The following is a 27,423-nucleotide window of genomic DNA, read 5'->3' on the forward strand; positions in this document are numbered from 1 at the left end:
ATGCTCATTTCCAACAGCACAGTGGCTCAGTGATTGGCACTGCAGCCTCACAGCACCAGGGACCTGGGTTCGATTGAACCCTTGGGCAACTGTCTATGTGGAGTTTTCATATTCTCCCAGTATCTGTGTGGGTTTCCTCCTGATATGTTCTGCCCTTATTCTGTAGTAACCTTTGAAGTGGCACCTTATATGCCTTTTGGTACACCACATCTACAGATTTCCCCTTTACCCACTTGCTTGTTACTTCATTAAAGAACTCCAATGAAGAAATTAAGGATGATTTCCCTTTCACAAAACCTGTTGATTCTGCCTGATTGTGTGAACATACGGTGTGGGTAGACTTTTGAGTGTCAGAGTAATTTATTTTGAGTTAGAAGGGCAAGTCAGCTGAAAGGTTTTATTTCTGGATAACTAAAAAGCCCCATGCACTCAGATTAGCAGGATACCTCAGACCTTGCTGCCTGATGTGTGCCAACTTTAGAACTGGTAAAGCTCTTGGTGAAGACAAAAAGTTATTAAATCTTGCAGTAGAATACTTCCAGGTCGCTCGCAGGCATATCTGTCACATTAAGTCAGTTTTGTAGTTCTTTATAATAAGTAAATGATTGACCAGGATATGTATTAGCAATTTATCCAATGGAAGAGAGTTGATAGCTGAACATGAAAGATTTTGATCATTTTAATTTTAGGGCACTATGTTGATTTGAAATAACATTTTATGATTTTGCCATGGTTACCTATTTAACGGTTTTACTTGAATTGCTGCTTGTGCGACAATTAACAGTTAAGGCAGCTGCATGCGAAACTGGGCTTAAATGTTTTAGAGAGGTTGGGTTAAGCAATTGTGTATCTGTTTTAATTACACTGTGTGCAGTTTGAGGTATGTTTGTCAACTTCAAATGAATAACTGAAAAGCTTGAACTTGAGCAGCTTGAACTGACTGTAACACCCAACACTAAACATGAATCATGTATTTTGAAAAAGTCTTAGTTTGCTATGTCAATTAACTGTTTCCATAGAACAAAAAAAAAGTGTTTGAAAGGACATCCTGATATTCTGGTAGAAACATTTGTTCTTAATTATTTGATATTCCTGGTAGTAGGAGGCAAATGGTGTATGAAAATTGGCATTACTAGTAAAATCAATGTAACATTGTTTGCACAACTTCTCTGTATTTTAAAAAAAATTGTCATTTGTTTGCATGTTGAAATGTCAGTTTCAGTGGGGCTGAGAGATACAGATGGACGTATATTTAACCTCCTTGATTCCAGTTACTGAGGTGGGGTGACATCTGTTGACAGGCTGTGGAATTAGGGTGTAAGAGTTCGAAATTCAGTTTTACGTTACACAGGTGTATCATTGCTTCTGTCGGAAATTGTTTCCGAGGCAAGGTTCAATGTAAAACATTTCTGAGGCAGAAGCAGAAAGACATTGCCTGAGCTGGCCATGTTCATACAGGCTATTGGCCTTGAAGAATTGGAAAGAAACAACGTGCTGTCTTCATTGCTTGATTAATTATTTATTATAACCTGCTCAATAAATTCTACTTGATAAATTGTTATTCATACCTTGTGAGGTTAAATACAGCTCAGTACCCCATTATTGTAAATTAAGAATTTGGAAATACAGTTTTTAAGTAAAAGCATCCTGTACCTCAAAACCACCAAAACCTGCAGGGAGGTAAGAGATCCATTACCAACTGATGACATCCTAAGAATCCAAGGCATTGCATCCATGTAACCACAGGTGTCCACATAACAACTGCATATATTCATCAGAAGACACGTTCAAATGTTTGCTGATCATAGATATGATCTTCCTTTTACAGAGGTTCATGGTGCCAACATTGATTAGATTAGATTACTTACAGTGTGGAAACAGGCCCTTCAGCCCAACAAGTCCACACCGACCCGCAACCCACCCATTCCCCAACATTTACCCCTTTACCTAACACTATGGGCAATTTAGCATGACCAATTCACCTAACCTGCACATCTTTGTGACTGTGGGAGGAAACCGGAGCACCCGGAGGAAACCCACGCAGACACGGGGAGAACGTGTAAACTCCACACAGTCAGTCGCCTGAGTTGGGAATTGAACCCAGGTCTCTGGCGCTGTGAGGCAGCAGTGCTAACCACTGTGCCACCGTGCCGCCCCTAAACAAAGGGTAGAACCATTTTTTATGGAATCCCTAAAGTGTGCAAACAGGCCCTTCACCCCAACAAGTACACACCAACCCTCCTAACAGCAACCAACCAGACATATTCTCCTACCCTATTACTCTACATTTACCCCTGACTAATGCGCCACACCTACGCATCCCTGAACACTATGGGCAATTTAGCATGGCCAATTCACTTAATCTGCACATCTTTGGATTGTGGGAGGAAACTGGAGCACCCAGAGGAAACCTATGCAGACACGGGGAGAATGTGCCAACTCCATACAGACAGTCACCCAAGGCTGGAATCAAACCCTGATCCCTGGCGCTGTGAGGCAGCAGTGCTAACCACTGAGACACCATGCTGCCCATCTTATGTGGCCCATGGTGTGTTTTGTGGCACAGTCAGACAAGAAGTTCAGCAAGAACAAAGTTTCTCACTCGGCTGCAGTGAGTTGTCAATTAAAGTGAATTATCACTTGTTAAATGCCAAACTAATACCTCAGTTCAGCTCATTAATATGCATCTTCCCACCTCACTGAAGATACGGATCCAGCTTGACATTGGGAATTCAAATGGAATTCACATGCTGTCACTGGCGACTTTAGCATGCTGCTGACTGTGAGGAGCCTTCATGTTGTTCAGCATCAAACAGCATCTCAGGGCATGATCCAGGACCACCAGCACCATGTACTCCTATTCATCAATACTGACTGCGGACTTTGATAATCCTTCATGACTATCAAGACACCTCCCCGATCCAATTGAATGATACTGAGGAAGCACATTGCAGGGTGCAACAGTAACTAGTTTTGAAAGTCCCCAACAGGTACGTGTTACATGAAAGGTGAGGCATCCAACTCCTGGTATGGACTACACTGTATCTCAGGGCTGCTTCCTTAGCACTCACTGACTAACACCTCACAGTACATGCTCACAGCTTCTCGTGGCATGCCTTGGAAGGGAACAAGGGATCTGTCCAACTGCAGACCAGGGAGTGACCAATAGTCTGTTCTGCAGGGCTAGCACCAGCAGACAGGGGAATCGTGTATATCAGTTAGTTGTAACTCCAGAGTACAGTGTTGAAGGTGTGAAGCAGTTTATGAGTTGGTCCGAGAGCAGGCATGATGATGTTATGAGGCTGGAGGTTTGCAGATGCAGAGTGTGGAGGAAGACGGTGTCCATGGGGTGTTTTGTTCTGCATAAGAAGCAGAGCTGTTATGGCTGCAGCGGCCAAGTACCAGTCAGGAATTTGCACCATCCAGTTTCTCAATGGAGGAATGGAGAATTGGAAATGGCGTATAAATAGGGCAAGTTGGGGCTCTAATGAAATGGAAATAAGATAGTCCCCTCTCAAGGGCAGGATTCTGAAACCACCATTTATGTTTTGGATGGAATATCAGAAAATGTTTCTCAACATCAAGAACCTGATAGTTTTTCAATCTTATGATATTTTGTCATCATTTTCACCATCATTCTCAACAATTGGGTCGGGGGGGGTGGGGGGGGGCTGTGGGCGCGGGGCGGGGAGCAGTGTGTGTGTGTGTGTGTGTGTGTGTGTGTGTGTGGGGCGAATCCCACCAATAATCATTTAAGTCCAGTACATGACTTTCCTCACTAGTAGAATACCATCAGGTGTGGTCATATTGAACTCAAGTTCTGCAACTGAATCTGAAGTTGATTCAATAGTTTGAATGGTATTTTCAGTGCTATGAAGAATAGTGTGTTTCAAATGATGATTTGCAACCACACTTAGTGCTTATGGATTCCTTCTCTCCATCACAACAAATGGCTGGATGTCAGAAGGGGTCATTTGCTTTCTGACTTGACCCTTAAGTATTCTATCATTTAACTTTCATGGCATAGCTCTAAATTTCATATTTTGCTTTGCACTTAGTTCAATTCAATTATTCTGCACTTTGTCATATAGGCTAATCTGACTATATTAATTCTGCAGAATAGCCCATATATCTTGAGAAGATCACGATGATCGACGCTGTGGTTGTTTGACATTAAAAAGAACTTTGAATTTGTGATCTACCATGCAGTCAATTTTTGGGAAACACAGCTTTTCCCACCATGTTGTTTGGTTCTGTGACTGTCCTGGTGTTTTATCTCGAGTGTTTTATCAACAATATTATCCCTCAAAAATTTCAGATTGACTAACGTCTGTTGTGTCACACAAGGTCAGATGTGGCTGTAAAGGTGAGCTTAATTTGCATGTTCGGAAGATTTGTTAATGGGTGAGAAATTTTGTTTGCAGATACTTGTTTGCTCATACCTTTCCAGTATTAATTCCGTACTGTTATACATAGTTGCAATGCCTCGTCATGTTTCAGTTTTCTCAACTTTGCCACTGCATTTAGTGGTGAAGCAGTTGATATTTTTTTTCTTCAAGGCATATGTTGCAAAAGAACTTTGAATTTATGCTCACTGGGTTGAGGAAACATGGTCTTGTTTGAATGTCCAACGTTCTACTCAAGCAGGTGGTGCGTTATTATGGGGTAAAGATTAATGGGAAGGCAGAGCATTGGGAAACCTTTAAAAGAGGACAACTAAAACAGCAATAAGGGGGAGATGTTGAAATATGAGGGTAAGCCAGCCGGAACATAAAAGCAGATTATAGGGTTTTTCTTTAAGATCCATGAAAGGAATGGGGAGGCGATGGCCTAATGGTATTATCACTGGCCTGTTAATCCAAGGACCCAGATCATTTCTGGGGACCCGGTTTCAAAACCCACCATGGCAGACAGTGGAGTTTGAACTCAATAAAAAATCAGGAATTAAGAGTTTAATAATTAAATTGTCAATTGTCATCTGGCTCACTAATGTCATTCAAGGAAGCTGCCATCCTTACTTGGTCTGGCCTGCATGTGACTCCAGACCCACAACAATATGGTTGACTCTTAACTGCCCTCTGGCAATTAAGGATGGGCAATAAATGCTGCCTAGCCAGTGATGACTTCATCCCGTGAATGAATGAATAAAGAAAAGGTAAGAGAGAGGCAAAAGTGGACATTGGACCCGTGGAAAATGAGGCTGGAGAAGTAGTAATGGGGAACAAAGAAATAGCAGATGAACTGAAGAGGTACTTTGCATTAGTCTTCACAGTAGAAGTCACTAGTGGCATACCAAAACTTCAATAGATTCAGGGATAGAGGTGAGTGTAGTGGCCATCACTAAGCAGAAAGTGCTGGGAAAGTTGGAAATATAAAGATGGATAAATCACCCTGACTGGATGGATTCTACCCCAGGATTCTGAAGGAGACAGCTCAGGATATTGTACAGACATCGGTGGTGATCTTTGAGGAATCACTGGAGTCAGGAGGATCCCAGAGGATTGGAAAATGGCTATTATAAAACCCCTGTTTAAGGAGTCAGAAGACAGGAAACCATAGGTCCGTTAGCCTGACCTCAGTCGTTGGTAATATTTTAGAGTCCATTATTAAGGATGAGATTGCAGAGTATTTGGAAATGCATGGTAAAATAGTGCTGAGGCAGCATGGCTTCATCAAGAGGAGGTCATTCCTGATAAATCTGTTAGAATTCAGCTTTCTGATACTGAAGAAGTAGTCAGCATGCAATTCAAGAACATTGTTAATATGTGTATGAACTGTGCCTGTGACTGTAATTATTTGCAGATCTCCTGCAGTGTGAAAAGTGATGAATCTAGATCCAGTGCTTCCTCCCAGACTACATTTCCTAGGGTCACCCCTGGGTCCTAATGCCTTCCTTCTGCCAGCCAGCACACCAACTCTCCCTCCTCACCCATCTATCACCTTCCCCTACCCCCCACCTCATACCCCAGCCCATCCCCTCCCAATTTTCTTACTCCCCCTCACCACATCACATCCAACCCTCACTCCCCTCCTCTGCTTCAGCCTCTTCCCCTAAAACCTCACCTCACAACGTTGCCACATATCCACTATTCAACACCCCCCGCCACCCCACCTCGAATTCTCTGAGGCTGAATGGTCCGTCCTTAGTAAAGGGCTAACGTTTGTACCCGTCCATCCCCACCTCAACGAATTCCGCACCCGCCATGATATTAAGCTCTTCTTCCGCCACCTCCATCTCCATGTCTTCTTCTTTGACCAAACCTCCCAAATTTTCTCTGAGAACCCTTTTTCCCACCTCCAACCTTCCTCCTCCACTTGGTCACACCTGCTCTCCCCCCCCATCCCCACCAGCCTTGTACCCGCCCTAGACTTCTTCATTGCTGAGTGCCGATGTAACAGTGGCCTCCATCCCACTCACCGATTCCAACCTCACCCCTTCCAATTGTGCAGCGCTCCACTCGTTCCACACCTACCCCTGGTTCATCATCAAACCTGCTGACAAAGGTGGGGTGGTGGTTGTGTGGGGACCTCCATGTCGCAGATACCGAATGTCAACTATCCGACACAAGGACCTACATCCCTCTTGATCACGACCCCACTGTGACCCATCAGGCCAAAACCACTCACAGTGTCTGTGCCCTTATTGCCTCTGGTGACCTCCCCTCCACTGCCTCCAAACTCATGGTCCCCCAGTCCCACACTGCCCGGCTCTACCTGCTCCCCAAGATCCACAAGCCCAACTACATGTCTCAAAATGCACCTGCCCAACAAACTCATCTCAGCCTACTCCAACTCCAGCCTCTCTCCTTTAGTTCAGGCACTTTCCACCTACATCTGCGACACCAACCATACCCTCCATCTCTTCAGCAACTTCTCGTTCCCTGGCCCCCAAGTGCTTTATCTTCACTATGGACATCCAGTTCTAATACTCTTCCATAGCCTACAAGGAATGCCTCTAGGCCCTCCACTTCTTCCTCTCCAACAGACCCATCCAATCCCCCTCCACCAATATCCTCCTCTGCCTCACCAAACTGGTCCTCATCCTCAACTCCTTTAACTCCTTTTCATTAACTCCTCCCACTTGCTCCAAATCCAGGGGGTGGCCATGAGCACTCAGATGGGCCCTAGCTACGCCTGCCTCTTTGTCGGCTATGCCGAACAGTCCCCCTTCAGTACCTACTCAGGCACTGTGCTCCAATTGTTTCGCCATTCCATCGATGAATGCATCGGTGCAGCATACTGCACCCAGACTGACCTGGAGCATTACACTGACTTCGCCTATAACTTCCACCCCACTCCATCTCTGACACCTCCCTCCCTTTTGTTTTGTAAATATATTTATTAGCAAATTTTTTTAACTTTACAAACATATAAAATTATTGAAAAAACAGTCAATAATAAATATCAGTATAATAAAAAGAAAAAAAACATAAATTACAATACAATTACTATCTACTAACTGCTAACCTACTCTATAATACAAAGCAAACCCTAACACTGTGCAAAGCAACACCAAAAAAAGAAAAGAAATAAAAGCAAAAACAAAAATAAAAAAAACCCACAAAATACAGAACAGCTATGCGCGGCGCAAAGCTCCCAAACAAAAGAACGGGAGCATTGTATATACACCCATATTAACTCAGGAGACGCCCTCCAGGGCCCAGGGCTCAACAAATCCAACCATCCTGGTTAAACAAATGTCCTAGTTAAGATAACTGACAAATCTATATCCAAGTAATTCAAGTAGGGCTGCCATTTCTTATAAAAATGGTCTGTTGTGTGGTGCATCATGTTTGTAAAAAGGTCCAAGGAAATGTGCTCCATAATTAATTTCTGCCATCCCAGTAAGCCCGGCGGGTTCTCAGACACCCAGTTCATTAGAATATTCTTCCGTGCACAGTGTGCAAGAATATTAAATAGTTTTTTCCCATGCCCATCTAAAGATGGTAAATTCGGTAGACCTAAGAGGAGAGATATCAGGTCTACTTTGACTTCAGTCTTCAATACCCTCCCTATCTCTCCTGCCACAACGTTCCAATAAACACGGAGCCTGTGGCATGTCCAGAAGCAATGGGTAAGAGTACCTACACTTATTTTACATTTGGGGCACACTGAAGATGCCCCTTTTTTAAACTTCACCAGATGGTCTGGTGCCAGATGAGCCCTGTGCAGAACATTTAACTGTGTAGCACACGTCCTATTACAGATTGAGATCTTTTGAGTATTCTCCCATATGTTCTCCCATGTTTCAGAAGTGACCTCCACTCCCAGCTCTTGCTCCCAGACCTCACAAAACCGGTTAATATCCTGCCAAGCCCTGCCACCAAGTAGGCTATAGAGGGCACTAACTGAAAGGGTACTTGTGGAACGTAGCAACAACCTCTCTGTATCAGGCTTATAGGGCTTAGTGAGAAGTGTAGTCTTCTTCTGGATGAAATCCCTAACCTGAAAAAAAACGGAAAAGATCTCTACTGGGCAACCCGTATTTGCTCAGTTTCTCAAAAGACATCATAACCTCCCCCTCAAACAAGTCTCTCAAACTAGAAACTCCTCTCGCTGCCCATAGCTTGAACTCTGAGTCCATCATCCCTGGTCAGAACCCTGGTATGCCAACTATAGGCATAAGTGGCGAAGTCTTGGATAAACAACCCCCACTCTGACGCATCGCCCTCCATGCCTTGACTGTACTAATGACAATGGGGTTCCGACAGTGGTCCATAACTCTCCTCATCTTATCCATGAACAACAGGTTAATAAGAGGACACTTTGCCTGGGAGGCCTCAACATCCAGCCATATTGAGTTTGGATCGTTACTACCCAATCACAGACAGAGTACAGCAGGGAACTCAATTGATACCTCCTGATGTCTGGGAAATCAACTCCTCCCCCTCCATGAGGCAACTGCAATTTAGTAAGTTTGATGAGGGGCTGCCCACGATGTCAGACAAAGGAACTAAACCACCCCATAAGCTTCTGCAGCATTGACCTGGGAAACATTATGGGGAGCATACACATGGGATAAAGCAAACGAGGAAGAGCATTCATCTTAATGAGAGATATTCAGTCCAGCCATGAAATTGGAAGAGCCTCCCATCTCTGGAGATCTCGCCTAATATTGTCGAACAAGTGAGCAAAGTTAGTCTGAAATAACAGATCAAACTTGGGGTAATAAAAATGCCTAGGTATTGGAACCCTGCCCGTGACCATTTAAAAGGGAACTTAGGGCCACCTTCAATTTCTGGCACATCGTTAAGATTCCCCAAAGGCAGAGCCTCCAATTTTGAAAAGTTAATCTTATATCCTGAAGTAGCCCCAAATGAATTGATACATTGTATCAAATGGGGTATGGAGGTCATCGGGTTTGATAAAAACAGAAGGACATCATCACATCATCCAGATACAGTGTAATCTTGTGTGCCTTCGATCCCACTTCCGGAGCGGTTATGTGGAAGTTCTGACGAATGGCCTCTGCCAGCGGCTCGATCACCAACATAAACAACAACGGTGAGAGGGGGCAGCCTTGCCGACTACCCTGACCAATCCTAAAATTCCCAGACTTCACCCCATTGGTTATGACCACAGCCAGAGGGTGGCGATATAAAACCTCCACCCACCCAGCAAAGACCCCATCCAACCCAAACTGTTCTAAGACATAAAAAAGATATGGCCATTCCACCCTGGTAAATGTTTTCTCTGCATCTAAGGAAATCATCAACCCCTGAATCGATTGTTGCTGACAAACTTGGACCATATTCAGCAACCTTCTAATATTATTAGAGGACCTACAGCCCCTTATAAAGCCTGTCTGGTCCTCTTTAATAATATGGGGCAACACCCTTTCCAATCTCAGCGCCGTGATCTTGGACAGAATCTTGAAATCTGAATTTAATAGAGAAATGGGCCTGTATGAGGCACAATCTTCAGGAACCTTCCCCTTCTTAAGAATTAAGGAAATATTAGCTGCTCTTAAAGGTGATAGGCATTCATGAATATAGGAGTGATTGTCCATCTCCAACATCGGCCCTGACAGAATCCCTATAAACTCCTTATAAAACTCACCCGGGAGACCATCAGGGCCAGACGCTTCCCCACTCTGCCTAGCTGCCTCCTCTATTTCCTGAACTATCAAGGGGGCATTAAGGAGAGAGGCCTGTTCCAAGGTTACCCCTGGCAGGTCCAGGTTCTTAAAAAAGGTCTCCATTTTAGCCCTCCTGTCCTCGCAACCTTCAGACCGATACAATTCAGAGTAAAAACTCTGAAAAGCCTCATTAAACTTTTAGCATCGTATGTAAGGACCCCGGTGCTCTCTCTGATTGCAGTAATGGATTGGGGAGCATGTTCTTTCCTAGTCAGGTATGTTATATATTTCCCTGGCCTATCCCCATATTTGAACAGCCTCTGTCTAGCAAAAGTAAGTTCTTTCTTTGCGTTTTGTGTCAGTATTGAATTCAAGACAGCCCGGAGGGCTATGATCCGCTGTAGCTTAGTCACCGAAGGCCACACAAAATGTGCCACCTCGGCAGCTTTCAACCATGTCTCAAGTAGGCGCTGCTGTTCCTCCTTCTGTCGTTTCCGGCTAGCCAAATAGGAAATAGCTAATTCCCTAGCAAAGGCCATAGCAGTCTCCCATAGCGTAGACAGACTACTAGCCGTGCCTGAGTTGATAGTCAAGAATTCCTGAAACTCCTTCAAAAAGTACTCTACAAATTTGGAATCCTTAAGGAGAAAAGGGTCCAAACGCCAGTGTTGCAAACCTAGCCCTTCACTCTTGGCCTTACCCTCCAAATATACCGCTGCATGATCAGAGATAGCTATATTCCCAATTTTACAACCCCTAATCGAATCCAGAAGGGCCGAGGGAGCCAGAATCAATCCTCGTGTGACACTTACGTGGGTTTGAAAAAAAGGTGAAGTCCCTGCCGGTAGGGTGACGACATCTCCAAATATCCACCAGCCCCAACTCCTCGCATAAGTCAACCACCTGCTTGGCCTGTGAAGAAATAGTTGGGGGCCCACAAGGCATCCTGTCCACTGTCGGATCCAAAAGACAGTTAAAATCCCCCCAACCCATAATAATGTGCCGTGTTCCAAAAGCACTCAACTTAGAGAAAGCACTAATCAGAAATTTGAGGGGATGTGCCAGACTTCAGTAGACATTTATAATGCCATATTCCTCCCCATGTGTAAGGGCCTTAAGTATCACAAACTGTCCCTGCTCATCTTTCACCTGCTCTAATAAAGTGAACAGAAGATTATTCTGGATAAGTACCGCCACTCCCCTGCTTTTAGTAGTAAAGGATGGAAAGAATATAGCAGTACCAAAGTTTGTTGAATGTTTTGTCATCCATAACATTGACAGAAACTTAAGTAGAGAACATAGAACATTACAGCGCAGTACAGGCCCTTTGGCCCTCGATGTTGTGCCAACCTGTGGAGCCAATCTGAAACCTATCTATCCTACATTATTCCATTTTCATCCATATATTATCCAATTGCCATTTAAATGCCCTTAAAGTTGGCGATTCTAATACTGTTGCAGGCAAAGCAGCCTATCTATGTCCCTCTGTAACCTACAACATCCTTCTGCACTATCCACAATTTTGTCGACCTTAGTGTCATCCGCACATTTACTAACCCATTGCTCTATGTACTCATCCAGATCATCTATAAAAAAGACAAACAGCAGTGGACCCAAAACATATCCTTGCAGTACACCACTGGTAACTGAGCATCAGGATGAACATTTCCCATCAACCACCACCCTCTGCCATCTTTCAGCCAGCCAATTTCTAATCCAAACTGCTAAATCACCCTCAATTCCACCCCTCTGTATTCTGTGTAATAGACTACCATGGGGAACCTTATCAAATGCCTCACTGAAATCTATCAACCACTTTACCCTCATCTATCTGTTTAGTCATTATCTCAAAGAACTCAATAAGGTTGTGAGGCATGACCTACCTTCATAAAACTGTGTTGACTATCCTTAATCAACTTATTCCTCTCAAAATGCTTATAAATCCTATCTCTTACAACCTTTTCCAACACTTTACCCACAACCAAAGTAAAGGCTGTCTGTTCTATAACTACCAGGGTTGTCTCTACTCCCCTTCTTGAACAAGGGAATAACATTTGCTATCCTCCAGTCTTCTGGCACTATTCCTGTAGACAATGACAACAAAGATCAAAGCCAAAGGTTCTGCAATCTCCTTCCTGGATTCCCAGAGAATCCTAGGAAAAATCCAATCCAGCCCAGGGGATTTATCTGTTTTCACACTTTTCAGAATTGCTAACACCTCCTCCTTGCGAATGTTAATCCCGTCTAGTCTAGTAGCCTGTTTCTCAGTATTCTCCATGACAGCATTGTCTTTTCCCAGTGTGAATGCTGACAAAAAATATTCATTTAGTGCTTTCCCTACCTCCTCGGACTCCACGCACAACTTTCCACTATGAAAGTATCTATGAAAGCATTTACTTTCAGACAGTCAATGGTGAGTTTTACACAAAGTGATTGCTTTGCATGTTTGCCTTGACAAGCTGTATTCCCTCACTGTTTTATTTCAGTTATATATGTGGCATCCTTCTTCTAATATTGGTCTTTGTAGTTGAATTCACTAATGAGCAACAACTATGAGAAAGGTGTTTGAGTTTTACATGGGCCTTAATGTATTTGCCAGCAGCAGGACATTCTGCGTGGTATTGGTAAGCACTGTCATAATGGAAACAATATTTGGTCAACGTGAAACTCAGGGAGAACTGTTATTGCTTTGCAATGTGTTCTCCAGAACTGTTCAACAGGAGTTGTACTTGGAATGTGAGAGTTATTAATGGCAGCTTCACTTCAGTAGCTCTGCACTGTCTAAAAAAAAGGGATCTTGTTAACTCCAGCTCTGATGATGTTCTGCTTTTCTTGAGTGTTTTTTTGGTGAATTTGCCTTGACAGAATCTTGTATAAGAGATTAAGATTCTGAAGGGGTTTGTACGAATGAATGCGTTAAGCATTACCCACCATTATAAAGTCATGTGGACTTGATGGGGCAACAGCTTAGGATCTTGAAGGAGTAAGACCTACCATTTAGGTCTACCTCATAGTCTCTGTAACAATATCTATCATGGTATGGTTGTGCTGGTGTTGGACTGGGGTGGACAAAGTTAAAAATTATATGACACCAGGTTATAGTCCAACAGGGTTATTTGAAAGCACAAGCTTTCAAATGTGCGGATGACACTAATTTGCTGCCGATGAAGGTGTTGTGTCATTTTTAACAATGTCCATCATCTCAATGGAACGTATACATAGGTGTTGTCATGCAATGAACTACATCTTTAAGGCAATTCTCATTGGGTGACCAAATTGTTTCTCCCTACCATGTTGGAGCAAGTGGTCCCTGTAAAGCCCTTCCAGAAAAGAAGATTATGGCAACAAATCTACCAGAGAGTAAACAATAGTATTGTGAGATTTTCAGCATGATGAACAACAGCACATGTTGCTCATTCAATAGAAACAATCAAAAACAGAAATTGCTGGAAAAGCTCAGCAGGTCTGGCAGCATCTGTGAAGAGAAATCCAAGTTAACATTTCAGGTCAGGTGACCCTTCCTCAGTTCTACTGCCAGACCTGCTGAGCTTGTCCAGCAACTTCTGTTTTTGTTTTTGTTTCTGATTTATAGCATATGCAGTTCTTTCAGTTTTTTTAAAATTTTGGATTATTTGTGCTTTGAATTCCTGTTTTGACATGTTTGTCATCACCAAAATCACATTTGGTTCATGGTTAGGACGGTGTATGCAAAATTTATCAATTGTCTCATTTGCTTCTTGCTTAGTATGTCAGAAAGCAATTATTTACTGTAGTTTCTGGAAAATATATCAGCATTACAGCATTTTTGCTGAGTCATTTTCCTCTTGCAGAGGAGTGTCTCAAAAATATCTTCCAAATTTTCATCTTCACAGTAGACAGGTAAAGCTTTTTCGTCTCCGATTGGAAATTGCACTTTCAAAGCTTCATAACCACTATTGTCAATGTTGGAATCCAGATTATGGCTTCATGAAGCAGATAGGGATGGATAATGTTAGCTGTAGTGCAGGGATAGTGCATAGTCAAGGATCTGGGATTGCATTCCTTTTAAGAAAAACCTCTATGCAATGATCCAAGATAAATGTTTCTTTTGTTTGGATACTTGTTTTTGTGAGATGAGTGTACGTGCATGTTTGTGCCTGTGTGAGAGAGAGTTTAAAGACCTCTCTGTGTTGCTAATCCTGAGTAAGAACACCTCCAGTGTATCTCTAACATAGCCTCAATACGTTCTCTAAATTCCCAACTTAAAATGCTGGGTAGACCACAGAAAGTAGACAAACAGCTTCCAGAGGTTTCCTAGCTGAAAGCAATGTTTACTGTTTTGTACCCTCTTTGATGCAATTGTGACTTTTTGGCAAGAAACAGTAAGATTACTTAGAGTCATAGAAACGTACAGCACGGAAACAGATCCTTCGGTCCAACTCGTCCATGCTGACCAGATATCCTAATCTAATCTAGTCCCATTTGCCAGCACTTGGCCCTTTATCCCTCTAAACCCTTCCTATTCATATACCCATCCAGATGCCTTATAAATGCTGCAATTGTACCAGCCTCCACCACTTCCTCTGGTAGTTCATTCCATTACAATACACCCTCTATGTGAAAAATTGCCTCTTATGTCCCTTTCATATCTTTCCCCTCTCATCCTAAACCTAGGCCCTCTAGTTCTGGACTCCCCCATCTGTGGAAAAGACTTTGTCTATTTATCACATCCATGCCCCTCATGATTTTATAAATGTCTGTTTGGTCACCCCTCTGTTGCTCCAGGGAAAACAGCCCCAACGTATTCAGCCTCTCCCTATAGCTCAAATCCTCCAACCCTGGCAACATACTTGTAAATCTGTTCTGAACCCTTTCAAGTTTCACATCATCCTTCCGAGACCAGGATTAAGCAAGGAGCATTCAGAATTCAAACTGCACATGCTGTTAGATTTTGTATCCTCTTTCTCTCTCTATAAATGGTGGTACCATTTGCCTTTACTCAGGCCGAGGTTGTTATGATGTATGAAGTTTTATTTATGTTGCTATCAGGTATCTCTTCAGAAAATAGAAATATACTTTAAGCATTTAAATAAAATGGAATACCTTTAACTGAGATTTATTTGAGCTAAAACATTGCTTACCTATTGAAGTAACAGCGATGTGAATAAGAGTCACTGTAATAGCATAATCCCATACACATTCTTCAACCACCCCAGCAAACAGCAGCCCACAGACAAAGTAGGTCATCTCCATTGAAATGAGGTTGACTGAAAGACAAAGGAAGAAGTGGTGTAATCATTTAAATGACATTAAAAACATCACTGAACTATCCTATAATTTTGTGAGGAAGCAATACAGCAGCAAAAATAAGTACCATTTTCACAAAGTCTGATGAAATAAAATCAAAGCAAGTCTGCATGCTCACAGTAACTACATCAATTAAAGTTAAGAGTTTCCAACAGGGGGCACACATTTGATCATTCTTGCACACACAGAGGAGCCTTGAAAAACATGGGCAGGGAGTATTATATTCAGTTAATCGAATTCCAGACAATCGAATGCCGGATAAAATAGTTTAGCCAAGCATCAGGGCCTTGCGATCTTGACGGATAATCTGATATTCGGATAATCAAATGCCAGATAATTGAGGTTCCTCTGTACAAAGAAACACTTTTTGATGGGATGTATCCTTATCTCTAGGACTGATGCTTTAAAGTCTGTCAGTTTCTTTCAATGATTTGATTCTTGTCTTAGTGATCTTTTACAGGCTTATCATTAGTTAATATGTTTAATTAGCTTGTTTGTGTTATTACTTCCTATTTGTTCTCAAAATCATATAAAAAAAGAACATTTTGTATGGAGGCCCCCCCCCCCACACTTTTCCTTTGTGGTTTAGTGTAAAGGTATCACAATCACATGGAATAGAAAGGTATGTTAGTTCATGAGCTTCCATTTTAATTTCTGGGCCTTCAGGAGACTGTGTTCTACACTTTTGTAGATTGTACAGGATTGCAGCCCCTTTCCAAGGCCTTCATGAGGTTTGGTTATACTTTAGCCTCATGCTGCTCAGTTTTGGACACCTGGTGCATGGGTTTGAACCTGCAAGTAAATCAGAAGGCCTCCTCATTAGTCTGCCGGTAGGCCTGCCCAAATTGGTCATTAAAAGGCTGTGGGTTGTGGTGGGGGTTGTAGCAAATAACCATTGCCTCTTTTCCATAGCGACATTCCTGCCAGGGTATCCCTGGAGATGAAGCATGCAGTGTCTGCCTCCTTTGACCAAGGGCAGGAAATAGAGAGCACAAATTGTATTTCAAAATTAAATTGGTAACTTTCTGTTAATGTTATCTTTGCTACTATGCCCCTTTCAGGTGTAACTCAGTGCTGAGTTCAAATGGATCTGTTTCTCTCATTTGTGAATGATATACACCTCCTTCCCTCTTCTGGCAAAAGTGAAAACTGTTCAAAGTGGGAGCAGGACATCTGCATCCGGGTACACTCTAAAGAAATCCAGGCCTTATTATCCTATTATAGATCAGAATAAAGAATCTGGTGGATCGAGGAAAGAAGGAGCAGAATTTCTCATATAGTGAGGATAACTTTCTGAAACAATTATACAATAGAGGTAATTTGAACATGGAATAACAGGGTGAATTGGATATTGGTGGGTGATTAAATGGCCAAAAATTTGAAGCTGGTGGAGAGACAATTTAAACCCATTGACTTCTGACTTTTGTTCAAATAGCACAAGGGGTGGACGTGCAAATTGCTTTCAGAAAGTGGGTTGGTATTTTAAATGCATTAATGAGTTTCAACACTTCAGATTTACATAGAACATTGAACATAGAACAGTACAGGCCCTTCAGCCCTCGATGTTGCACCGCCCTGTCATACTAATCTGAAGCCCATCCCACCTACACTATTCCATGTACGTCCATATGCCTATCCAATGACGAATTAAATGCACTTAAACTTGGTGAATCTACTACTATTGCAGGCAAAGCATTCCATACTCTTACTACTCTCTGAGTAAAGAAACTACCTCTGACATCTGTCTTATACCTATCTCCCCTCACTTTAAAGTTGTGTCCCCTCGTGTTTGCCATTCCCATACTTGGAAAAAGGCTCTCCCTGTCCCCCCTATCTAACCCTCTGATTATCTTGTATGTCTCTATTAAGTCACCTCTCAACCTTCTTCTCCCTAACGAGAACAGCCTCAAGGCCCTCAGCCTTTCCTCGTAAGACATTCCTTCCACACCAGGCAACATCCTAGTAAATCTCCTCTGCACCCTTTCCAAAGCTTTCACATCCTTCTTATAATGCGGTTACCAGAACGGTACACAATACTCCAAGTGTGGCCGTACCAAAGCTTTGTACAGCTGCAGCATAACCTCCTGGTTCCAGAACTCAATCCCTTTATTAATAAAGGCCAAAATACTGTATGCCTTCTTAACAACCCTGTCAATCTGGGTGGCAACTTTCAGGGGTCTGTCTACATGGACACCGAGATCTCTCTGCTCATCTACACTCCCAAGAATCTTACCATTAGCCCAGTACTTTGCATTCTGATTACTCCATCCAATGTGTATCATCTCACACTTGTCTACATTAAACTCCATTTGCCACCTCTCAGCCCAGCTCTGCATCCTATCTATGTCTCTCTGCAACCTACTACATCCTTTGTCACTATCCACAACTCCACCGACCTTAGTGTCGTCCACAAATTTACTAACCCACCCTTCTAAGCCCTCATCCAGGTCATTTTAAAAAATGACAAACAGCAGTGGACCCAACACCGAACCTTGCGGTACGCCGCTAGTAACTAGACGCCAAGATGAACATGTTCCATCAGCTACAACCCTCTGTTTTCTTTCAGCAAGCCAATTACTGATCCAAACTGCTATGTTTCCCACAATCCCATTCCTCTGCATTTTGTATAATAGCCAACTGTGGGGAACCTTATCGAACGCCTTGCTGAAATCCATTTACACCACATCAACTGGTTTACTCTCATCTACCTGTTTGGTCACTTTGTCAAAAAAGTTAATAAGATTCGTTAGGCATGACCTACCCTTCACAAAACTGTGCTGACTGTCCCTGATCAGATTATTCTTTTCTAGATGGTTATAAAGCCTGTCTCTTATAACCTTTTCCAACACTTTACCAACAACTGAAGTGAAACTCACTGGTCTGTAATTACCAGGGTTGTCTCTACTACCCTTTTTGAACAGGGGAACCACATTTGCTATCCTCCAGTCCTCAGGCACTATTCCTATAGACAATGATGATTTGAAGATCAATGCCAAAGGCTCGGCAATCTCTTCCCTTGCTTCCCAGAGGATCCTAGGATGGATCCCATCTGGCCCAGGGGACTTGTCTATTTTCAAACTCTGCAGTATTTCTAATACCTCTTCCTTGTAAACCTCAATCTCTTCTAGTCTAGATGCAAGTATCTCTGTATCTTCCTCGCCAACATTTTCATTTTCTATAGTGAACACTGTTGAAAAATATTTATTTAGAGCTTCCCCTATCTCTTCTGACTCCATACACAACTTTCCACTATTATCCTTGATTGGCCCTGATTTAACTCTCGTCATTCTTTTATTCCTGATATACCTATGGAAAGCCTGAGGGTTAATCCTGACCCTATCCACCAACAATTTCTCATGTCTCTACCTGGCTCTTCTGAGCTCTCTTTTTAGGTCTTTCCTGACTTCCTTGTAACCCTCAAGTGCCCTAACTGAGTTTTCACATTTTGTCCTAACATAAGCCTTCTTCTTCTTCTTCTTCTTGACCAGGGATTCCACTTCCTTAGTAAACCACCGCTCCAAGTGTGGCCATACCAGAGCTTTGTACAGCTGCAGCATAACCTCCTGGTTCCTCCCTACCTGACAGGTACATACTTATCTAGGACACACAGGAGCTTTTCCTTGAATAAGCTCCACATTTTTAATGTGCTCATCCCCTGCAGTTTCCTTTCCCATTCTACGCTTCCTAAATCTTTCCTAATTGCATCATAGTTTCCCTTCCCCCAGCTGTAAACTCTTGCTTGGTGGAATACACCTATCCCTTTCCATCACTAAAGTAAACCTGACAGAATTGTGATCGCAATCTCCAAAGTGGTCACCTACTTCCAAATCTAACACTTGCAAATCTAACCTGCTTTATAGCTCAAGAAATCCTGTCTTCGAAAAAATTCAGTGCCAGGAATTCCAGCCTGTGTCTGGGAGTCAGAAACAATTTACCCCTGCCCACAACAGGAATCAGCTTTCCATTGTCAGGGTTCAGAATGTATACTTTAAACCAAGGCATTTCTGTCAAATCAGAACATTTCCTGTTGTAAGTTTTATGCTTCAGTAGCAGAAATCCAGCATTTTAAAGTTTCTGAGCTGCAAGCCATTCCTATTATCTGATCAGCAACCCAGTCTGAGCATCAGACTATTTCTGGATATAGAACCTATCTGAGGCATAAGGTGCACACTATGAACTTTCAGCTCTATAGAATATGGGAAAACCTGGACTTCCAGATTTTCCATGCGTAAGTTCCCAACAGCTCCAGACCTTCATCGCCACCATGCTCTCAACACAAGTATAAGCCTCTGATATGTTTCTAGCCCATCAAAGAATGAAGCAGTATTGGATATGGATCTGGGAAATAAAATAGAGTAACTGCATTCTGGTACAATAAAAGATCATGGAATCATAAGTAATCACAGCATAATTCAGTTCAAGTAATTTCATAGAGGCATAAAATCATACGGCATGGAATCAGACCTTCGGTCCAATCATCCATACCGACAAAGTTACCTGCCTGTGTTTGGCCCATATCCCTCCTATCATTTCCCATTCGTATACCAACACATCCAACAAGTGTCTTTTAAATGTAGTAACTGTGCCTGCACATCCAACTTCCTCTGGCAGTTCATTCCACATATGAACGAGCCTCTGTGTGAAAAGTTTGCCCCTCAAGTTCCTTGTAAATCTTTCTCCTCTCACCTTAAAAATACACCCCCTCCTTTTGTACTCCCCATCCTAGGGAAAAGACCTTTGCCATACACCTTATTTATGTCCCTCATAATTTTTGTAAACATGATTTTATGTTTGTGAAAACAAATCAGAAAATGAAGTGAATGGGTAGGGAATATGAAGTTACTATAAAGCCTGGATGATAAAGGAAAGAAAACTAAATAGGGTTTTTTTACAAATTCCCAGGAGCATGATTCTTTGAAACAGCAGCATGATTATAGAAAGTGCAAGAAGGATTTTAACAAGTTAATACTGGGAATAAAGGTTGGTCATAAGAAAAAAAAACATCTGACAACATTACACTGAACCTTGCAATATGTTTGAAATATTTGTAGAAAGCAATATGTTTGTTCTGAAGTATATGGATTTTAAATAGGCAGACAGTGCTGTGGGTAGCTATCTGTGTTAATCTATATGGCAGTCCTCATTAGCATCATTGAAGAAGCCCTTGGCAGATGTGTTGGTACTACCCTTTGGTGCTGAACCCCAACCCAAGGAATCAAGCATGCCCTGTATTGATCAAAAAATTGTCTCCTCTTTGAAGGTGATGGGAGAGTTTGTCAGCTAGGGAAATATTGTGGTGAGTTGGCCCTGGTAGATTACTTACCCCCTTCTCACCACTTCACTAATTAAGTTCCACAATATAAGGCCTTTACGTGATCACTTAAAAGCTTCAACATAGCACCTCACCACTTACCTGCCTTCCCAGCAGGTAGGGAATATGGGAAATCAAGGAAAGCCAGGTGGGAAATCAGCTAGCTAAAGGAACATAGACATCAATTACCCCAATCTGGGGCAATTGGAGGCTTGGAAGGTGTGTGGTGGGAAGGGTGGCATCTGAAAGCTAGTCCCTCCTCCTTGCCTCCAACCTACTTGACTCCACTTTTTCTGTGAACCCCTCCCTCCATCCCAAGAAACGATGACTTACCTCCTCACTGTTGTATTTTCCAAGGACTAGGCATCAATCAGCAGTTTTTAAGACTCAGATGTTGCTAACCTTGATTTTATTTTGAACAGTTTCAGGTGACCCAGAATGGCAATATTGAGGCCTACGAAATGCTGAGAAACACTCGTTTGTAATGAGCTGTTTGACATATGGTTGGCTGATTTTTCACACTAGTGGCACGTTAGTCTCCAGCAAACATATCCACTCCAACGTTTGTAAAGAAATGGGAAAATCACATCCGGGAACTCAAGAGTAGCTGGAGAGCATTGAGTAATTGTACCTTTGATGTTGCATCAGTTGCTGCCATGTTTACTTACAAATCAATCATTTGTGTCACAGGTAAACAGAATGGTTAAGAAAGCATTAAGCACACTTGCCTTCATTGCTCAGATCTTTGAGTGTAGCAGTTGGGATGTCAAGTTGAGGTTGCACAGGACGTTGATGAAGCCTCCTCTGGTTTACTACGTGCAGTTCTAGTCGCCCTGTTATATTTTTAAACTAGAGGCTCAGAAATGATTTACCAGGATGCTGCTGGAAATGAAGGATTTGAGTTATAAAGACAGGCAGGGACTTTTTTGACTGGAGTGTCGGAGGTTGAGGGGTTACCTTCTAGAAGTTTCTAAAACCATGAAGGACATAGATAAGGTAAATAAGAAATGTATTTTCCCTAAGGTGAGGGAGTTAAAATCTAGGGGCATATTTTCAAGGTGAGAGGAGAAAGATTTAAAAAAGAAATGAACCACAATTTTTTTCATGCAAAGAGTGGTTGTTATGTAGAATGAACTACCAGAGGAAGTGGTGGATGCAGATACAGGTACAAAATTTAAGAGATATTTAGATAAGTACATAAATAGGAAAGTTTTGGAGGGACATGGGCCAAATGCAGGCAGGTGGGACTAGTTTGTTTTGAGAACCTGGTTGGCACAGACTGGTTGGATCGAACAGTCTGTTTCCATGCCCTATGACTCTATAACAACATCAACAGAAGTTCAAATTGCCTCACTATGACTGAGAATTCAGATTCAAGTGAATAGCAACCATTCAGTACCATAATATTATGTTAATATTACCACTACTAATATCCCCTTAATTCATAATCAAAGGGACCCTCAAAGTTTCCAATAATTATAGTATTATAATACATCATACAAATTTAATTTTATACTCACTTACCCATATATTTTGAGTTTGGACATGATGGTTCTGTTTTGAAGTCGAAAGGTATCAGAACATCATATGTTTCAAGCCTGAAAAATGTAATTTGCATTTTCACAGCAAGATTTTAACAATGCTTACTGAAGTATAAACACATTCTGAAATATGAAGGAGAGCATGATCCAACTGAAGATTAAAGATATTATCTTGTGTAATATCATACATTCATTGCTATTATGTCTCCTCTATTATTTTTAACAGTAAGGAAGAAAAGATTAAAATATGCTTTCTATATTCTGCTTTTCAGATTTACAATGACATATTTTCAGGCTCTACAGTCACTACGGCAGTGTCTTTACAGCTTTAGTTGCTGTTCATTTAAATTTACCAACCAGTTTGATTCACTTTAATATTCCAAATAAGATCTTTGCAGTGTTTTGTATAATTGCAGTAATGTATCTTCACTTGTATATTCTTATGATAAAATTCAGCATTTGTGGTCACATGCTTGCATCTGCGAACTAGCTTTTAATGATTTGTATGTCAAGATGCTAAAAGTTCCTTTTTTCATCTCTCCTTTCCACCTTTAGAATTTTCTCATGTCTTACACAAAAAATCTGCAACTTTAGAACAAAACAAAGGTTGTCAATAACTCTGCCCAGGAAACACATAGCTAATTGAATTGCTGAGTTTCTTCCCCTAGCTCTGTATCTTATTCTGTTTCAAACATGTATCTAATTTCCCTTTCTTGATTTTATTTGATTTTACAAACTGCAACTACAATCATTTCACATTTTTGGTTAATCTACACTATTTTTCCAATCTTCTGCACTTTATTCACTGTAACTTCTAGTTTAATAAACAGTTTGAGAATTTTCTTTGGCAATCCTGGGGTCCTCAGAAAGCTCCAACCTGCTGCATTTGTTCTCGAGGCTCTCCTCAGCCAGTGTTCCCCATTGTACTAGGCCCAATCTGTAATTTACCTCCGTGTGGGAGCTGGATGAATTTCCATCCTCCCAGACCTGGTGAGCTGCTGCAGGGCATTCATTTGGTACCCTTGGTTCACAGGAGGCAGGATAATGAGATCCACATCTCCTAAGAGCTCACATCTCACATTGCTGCAAGCAGACAGGCAGAAAGGTCAGTCCGTTGGCATCACACCAATTTTGAGCACTGCTTGAAAGTTGCTTCACTGCCATAGATTCACAACCTTTATCTGTTGTTAATGAGTGTTACTAATTTAACAAGGCTGTTGACAACACAACAAAATTTACTGACAACTCAAATCACAATTGTACAAATCTGCTGTAGAACTGGAAGAATCATACCTATGAAAAACTATATCCATCTTCTCACAGACATTTGCATGTACAGATATGATTAATGATAGACTTTAAGAAACAAGGTGCCGAGAGACGAGGATTCCAAAGGGACAGTATAGAAGGAAATTTTGGATGTACTGTCTCCAATTTCTGATTTTTAACTTGTGTCCTCTTCCTTTGGCTGGAATTTTATAGAAAGTAACACAGCAAGAACGCTCACTCTCCCTTAAAGAAGAAGCTGCCTAGGGCAATGAGTTCAAGCAAACCTTTAACTTCCTTCGTGCCCAATTGATTGCAACTTAATTTGGTGAGGATTCCCAATATCAGGCTGCAGTGCTATCATCATTTTCTCCAAGTAGACTATCACAATAAAGAATTATCAGGGACGGTAAACCAGGAAAGCAAGAGCACTTAGAATCAAATCATGCCTTTAAAGTTTACAGAAAACAAAATATCTACTGGGTATTAAAGTAGAAACTGAAGTACCTATTTAAATTATTTCAAACATCTTTTTAAAAAATCTTGCAATTGGAAAGATAGAAACATGGAATAAGTGCAGTGTAGAAGGTCATTCTGCCCACCATGTCTGAGCCAGCACTAATTATAATAGGAAGATCTGACAAATGCCATAAATATACATTACCTTTCAAGGGCCAGGTCAACTGTGTACAAGTAGCTATGATGAAAGTTGTGGTTAAAAGCCCAATTAAACTGCCTTGAACAAGTCTTAAGTTTTTTTATAAACAAGGTTTCTATGTGATTGGAGAAAGCTCTAACACAGGGACGGTCTCCGCAGCACAGCCTGTGATGCTGTAATAAGTGAAAGACTGCAACTTCAATATTTCTACATTAATCTGTGCTGTTCAAACTCCTGAGGTTGTGTGTGAATTCGGAAGGGTAATATAAGAATTTGCTGTCAAGAGTTCTGCAAATTGCAGTAACTGGCACTAAATCATTAGTAAATAATGCCTCTTGTTTAATGATGTTTTTATTTAGAATCTTTGATATTCAGAAAACAGGTTAGGCTTATAATAAACAGTTGGTTTAAATGTCAGACATTGTGTATCCAGTTTAAATTACCTGCCAGGTGTCACTTTTAACAGTTTGACTCTTAGTAATAAATGCCTAAGGGTCTATTATAAGAAATTACCCTCCCATCAGGGAGGCTTGCCCACATGGAGTAATAAGAAGAAAATTGATGGATAGAAAACTGTGGGGAATACATATAATATGCACTCCAGAAGAAAGGGCTCCTCATCAATATTATGGATTGGGAAATAAGTCCTTGATGACAAACATAGTAACCTTCATGAGTTATATGCTCCATTATTATAACAAATTTGAGACACTGTCAAATTGCTGCTCATGCAATCATCCTCATTAACAAAGGATCCTACAGATAAATATGAAAAATAAATGTCTGGAGTATACACAGCAAACTTGTGAAACCTTTAGCTTTATTCTACGTAAGGAGCATGTGCTCAAAAAAGGTTGAGACCTGTCTTACACAGGCAGATATTCCAATTAGCACTAATAGGAACAATACATGATCTGTAACTCATTCTATGTTTAGGACTTATTGATTTACATTGTTCATTGCACCTATTACAATAATTACTTTGAGTGGAGAGTGGTATTTTTACAACAACAACTTGATACAATAAAGATACTACATGATGATAGGTGATTTGGTGTTGGAGGGAAAAGACATTCAGGTGTGTGTAAGAACACTTAACAAAAATGACCAAAGAGAAACGATACGATGTGGAAATTGAGTGTAGAATGTACTGCTGTTTGTTCCCAATGAGTATCACGAGTAAGCATCACTAGATACAGCAAATGTTAGAGCTGATTTCCCTCTTCTCTGTTTTTTCCATTGTTACCTAAAATAATAATACTATTATTATTATAATATCTACAATCAGAAAGGCTTCACTGCCTCTGTGCCTCAGACTGTCTGCGGGTCCACTTGTGTGGATAATTATGTCTAGTATGGAGGCTTATGACAGGTGTCATATCCCTCCTTCAGGGCTAGAAGTTTGGTAAGTGTTAAGTGAATCGAAACAAGAAGACAATTATAATTTAGGCAGATATAATTTCAGAATTTTCTGATGACAGATATGTTGAAATTCTAACTGGAGAGCTCTGTCTATCCTTTCTCAAAGCATATAGCTGAAACTAGGCACACAATTCCACACATGGAAACATAGAAAATAGGAACAGGAATGGGCCATTCAGCCCTTTGAGTTTGCAGCACCAATCAATATGATCATCGCTAATCCATCCAACTCAGCACCCTATCCCCACACCTGTCACATGCCCATGGACCCTTTTAGACTTAAGAACTATTTCTATTCCCTTCTTGAAAATATTCAATATTTTGACCTCAAGCACTTTAAGTGGCAGACAATTCCACAGGTTTACTAATCTCTGGGTGAAGAAATTTCTGGTAGTCCTAAATTGCCTACCCCATATTGTTAGACTCTGACCATCGGTTCTGGACTCCCTGGTCATCAGAAACATCCTTCTTGTGTTTACCCTGTCTGGTCCTGTTAGAATTTAATCGATCTTAATGAGATCCTCCCTCACTCTTCTACGCTCCAGTGAGGATAATCATAACCACTTACTTCTCTCTTTAAACAAGCTTAGGTTGATTACCATTCAGGCCTTTTGGTTTCAGTGAGATTTATCAAGGTACTTCATAGTTATCAGAAACAACTTTGTATGAAGTTGTTGGGTCCAATAAGCTATCCGTCTTAATGATTATTTCATTTTTGAGGTTAGAAAAATATTTGACCAGGAAAATAAAACCCTAGTCAAGAAAAATTGTCTTCACAACATTGTTGATGCTTGTGTCATAAGACCCCAAGCTCTAAATATATCAATGGAACACTTCCACCCAGTGGGGGTCTGATCCATACAGTGCACTGTACCTGTAAGAGCACTAGACTGATTGTGCCATGTGTATCACAGTGGGCAGAGAGGCAAACTATAATTTTGAGCATGATTTGAGGCACGGTCTGCCATTTTGGACCTCGCAGGTCCTGTTCATATCTGAGTTTCATCACTCCTAATTGAACATGCGATGAAATGAATGAGGGTACCCCACTAGCTCTCTTTAAGAGGATCACTTTACAAATGTCAGGTGATGTTTCATTTCTTTTGCTTCAAAAGCGTGAGTGGAAGCACTGCATTCTTGGAAGAGTTAAAAGAAGCTTTTGGATTTACAAGGAAGTGGTACTGGACTCTGACAAGTTTCTGAAAGTAATGAGAAAGATTGCTTGCTGTATTGAGAACTATGGTTTCCAAATTTTGGCTTGCAGCATAATGACAGAAATATAACAGAGGCAGCAGGGTTGGGGGAGGCTGTTTACAGAGGGAACAGGACAGAGGCCCTCAAGAATGTTTAACCCACAAAGCATCTTCACTTGCACCTAGTTTGTGTTTCATCAAGAGGCACTAAGTCGCATCCTATAACCAGATCTGCAGCCACACAGCAGGTTGAAGATGAGGCTATCAGTAGCTGTGGGGATAACCACAACTTTCAATTTCTATGCCGTTTAAAGCAGGTGACATTTTCAGTTTCGCATCTTTGCATCAATGGTGCTGGATGACCCAGAAGAGGAAACATTACTGGTTTCCTTCTCAGTAGAGAGAAGCAGGAGGTGTGGGCAAGTAACATTGCAGGATGAGCAAACTTCCCACGTGTGCAGGAGCCATCAGTTGTCACCATGTTATGCGTTTCACATAGCAACAGGAAGTTGTACTGCAACCTCAAGGACCATCATTCCTAGCTTACACATTTGGTAGCAAATATGCCAACTTAGAATAGTCATGATGTAATCATCCCTGGTCAGACTGCTGTATTTTTTTAAACTGGAGGCCTGTGACCAGTGGAGTGCTACAAGAATTGGGGCTGT

General features: G+C 41.5%; 1 protein-coding gene across 2 annotated transcripts in view; it reads right to left on the reverse strand.

The window, feature by feature from the left end:
• tmem244 (transmembrane protein 244) overlaps nucleotides 1-27,423 on the reverse strand; it is a 95,753-nt gene that overhangs the window by 47,364 nt on the left and 20,966 nt on the right. For both annotated transcript variants that reach the window (XM_072549694.1, XM_072549689.1), the window contains exons 3-4: nucleotides 22,200-22,273; nucleotides 15,199-15,324 (exon numbers count right to left, since the gene is read on the reverse strand). In XM_072549694.1, the coding sequence (XP_072405795.1) occupies nucleotides 15,199-15,324; nucleotides 22,200-22,273 (200 nt within the window). The remainder of the gene's footprint in view (nucleotides 1-15,198; nucleotides 15,325-22,199; nucleotides 22,274-27,423) is intronic.

Source organism: Chiloscyllium punctatum, chromosome 3 (assembly GCF_047496795.1).
Source record: "Chiloscyllium punctatum isolate Juve2018m chromosome 3, sChiPun1.3, whole genome shotgun sequence".
In the NCBI taxonomy this organism is placed as follows: domain Eukaryota; kingdom Metazoa; phylum Chordata; class Chondrichthyes; order Orectolobiformes; family Hemiscylliidae; genus Chiloscyllium; species Chiloscyllium punctatum.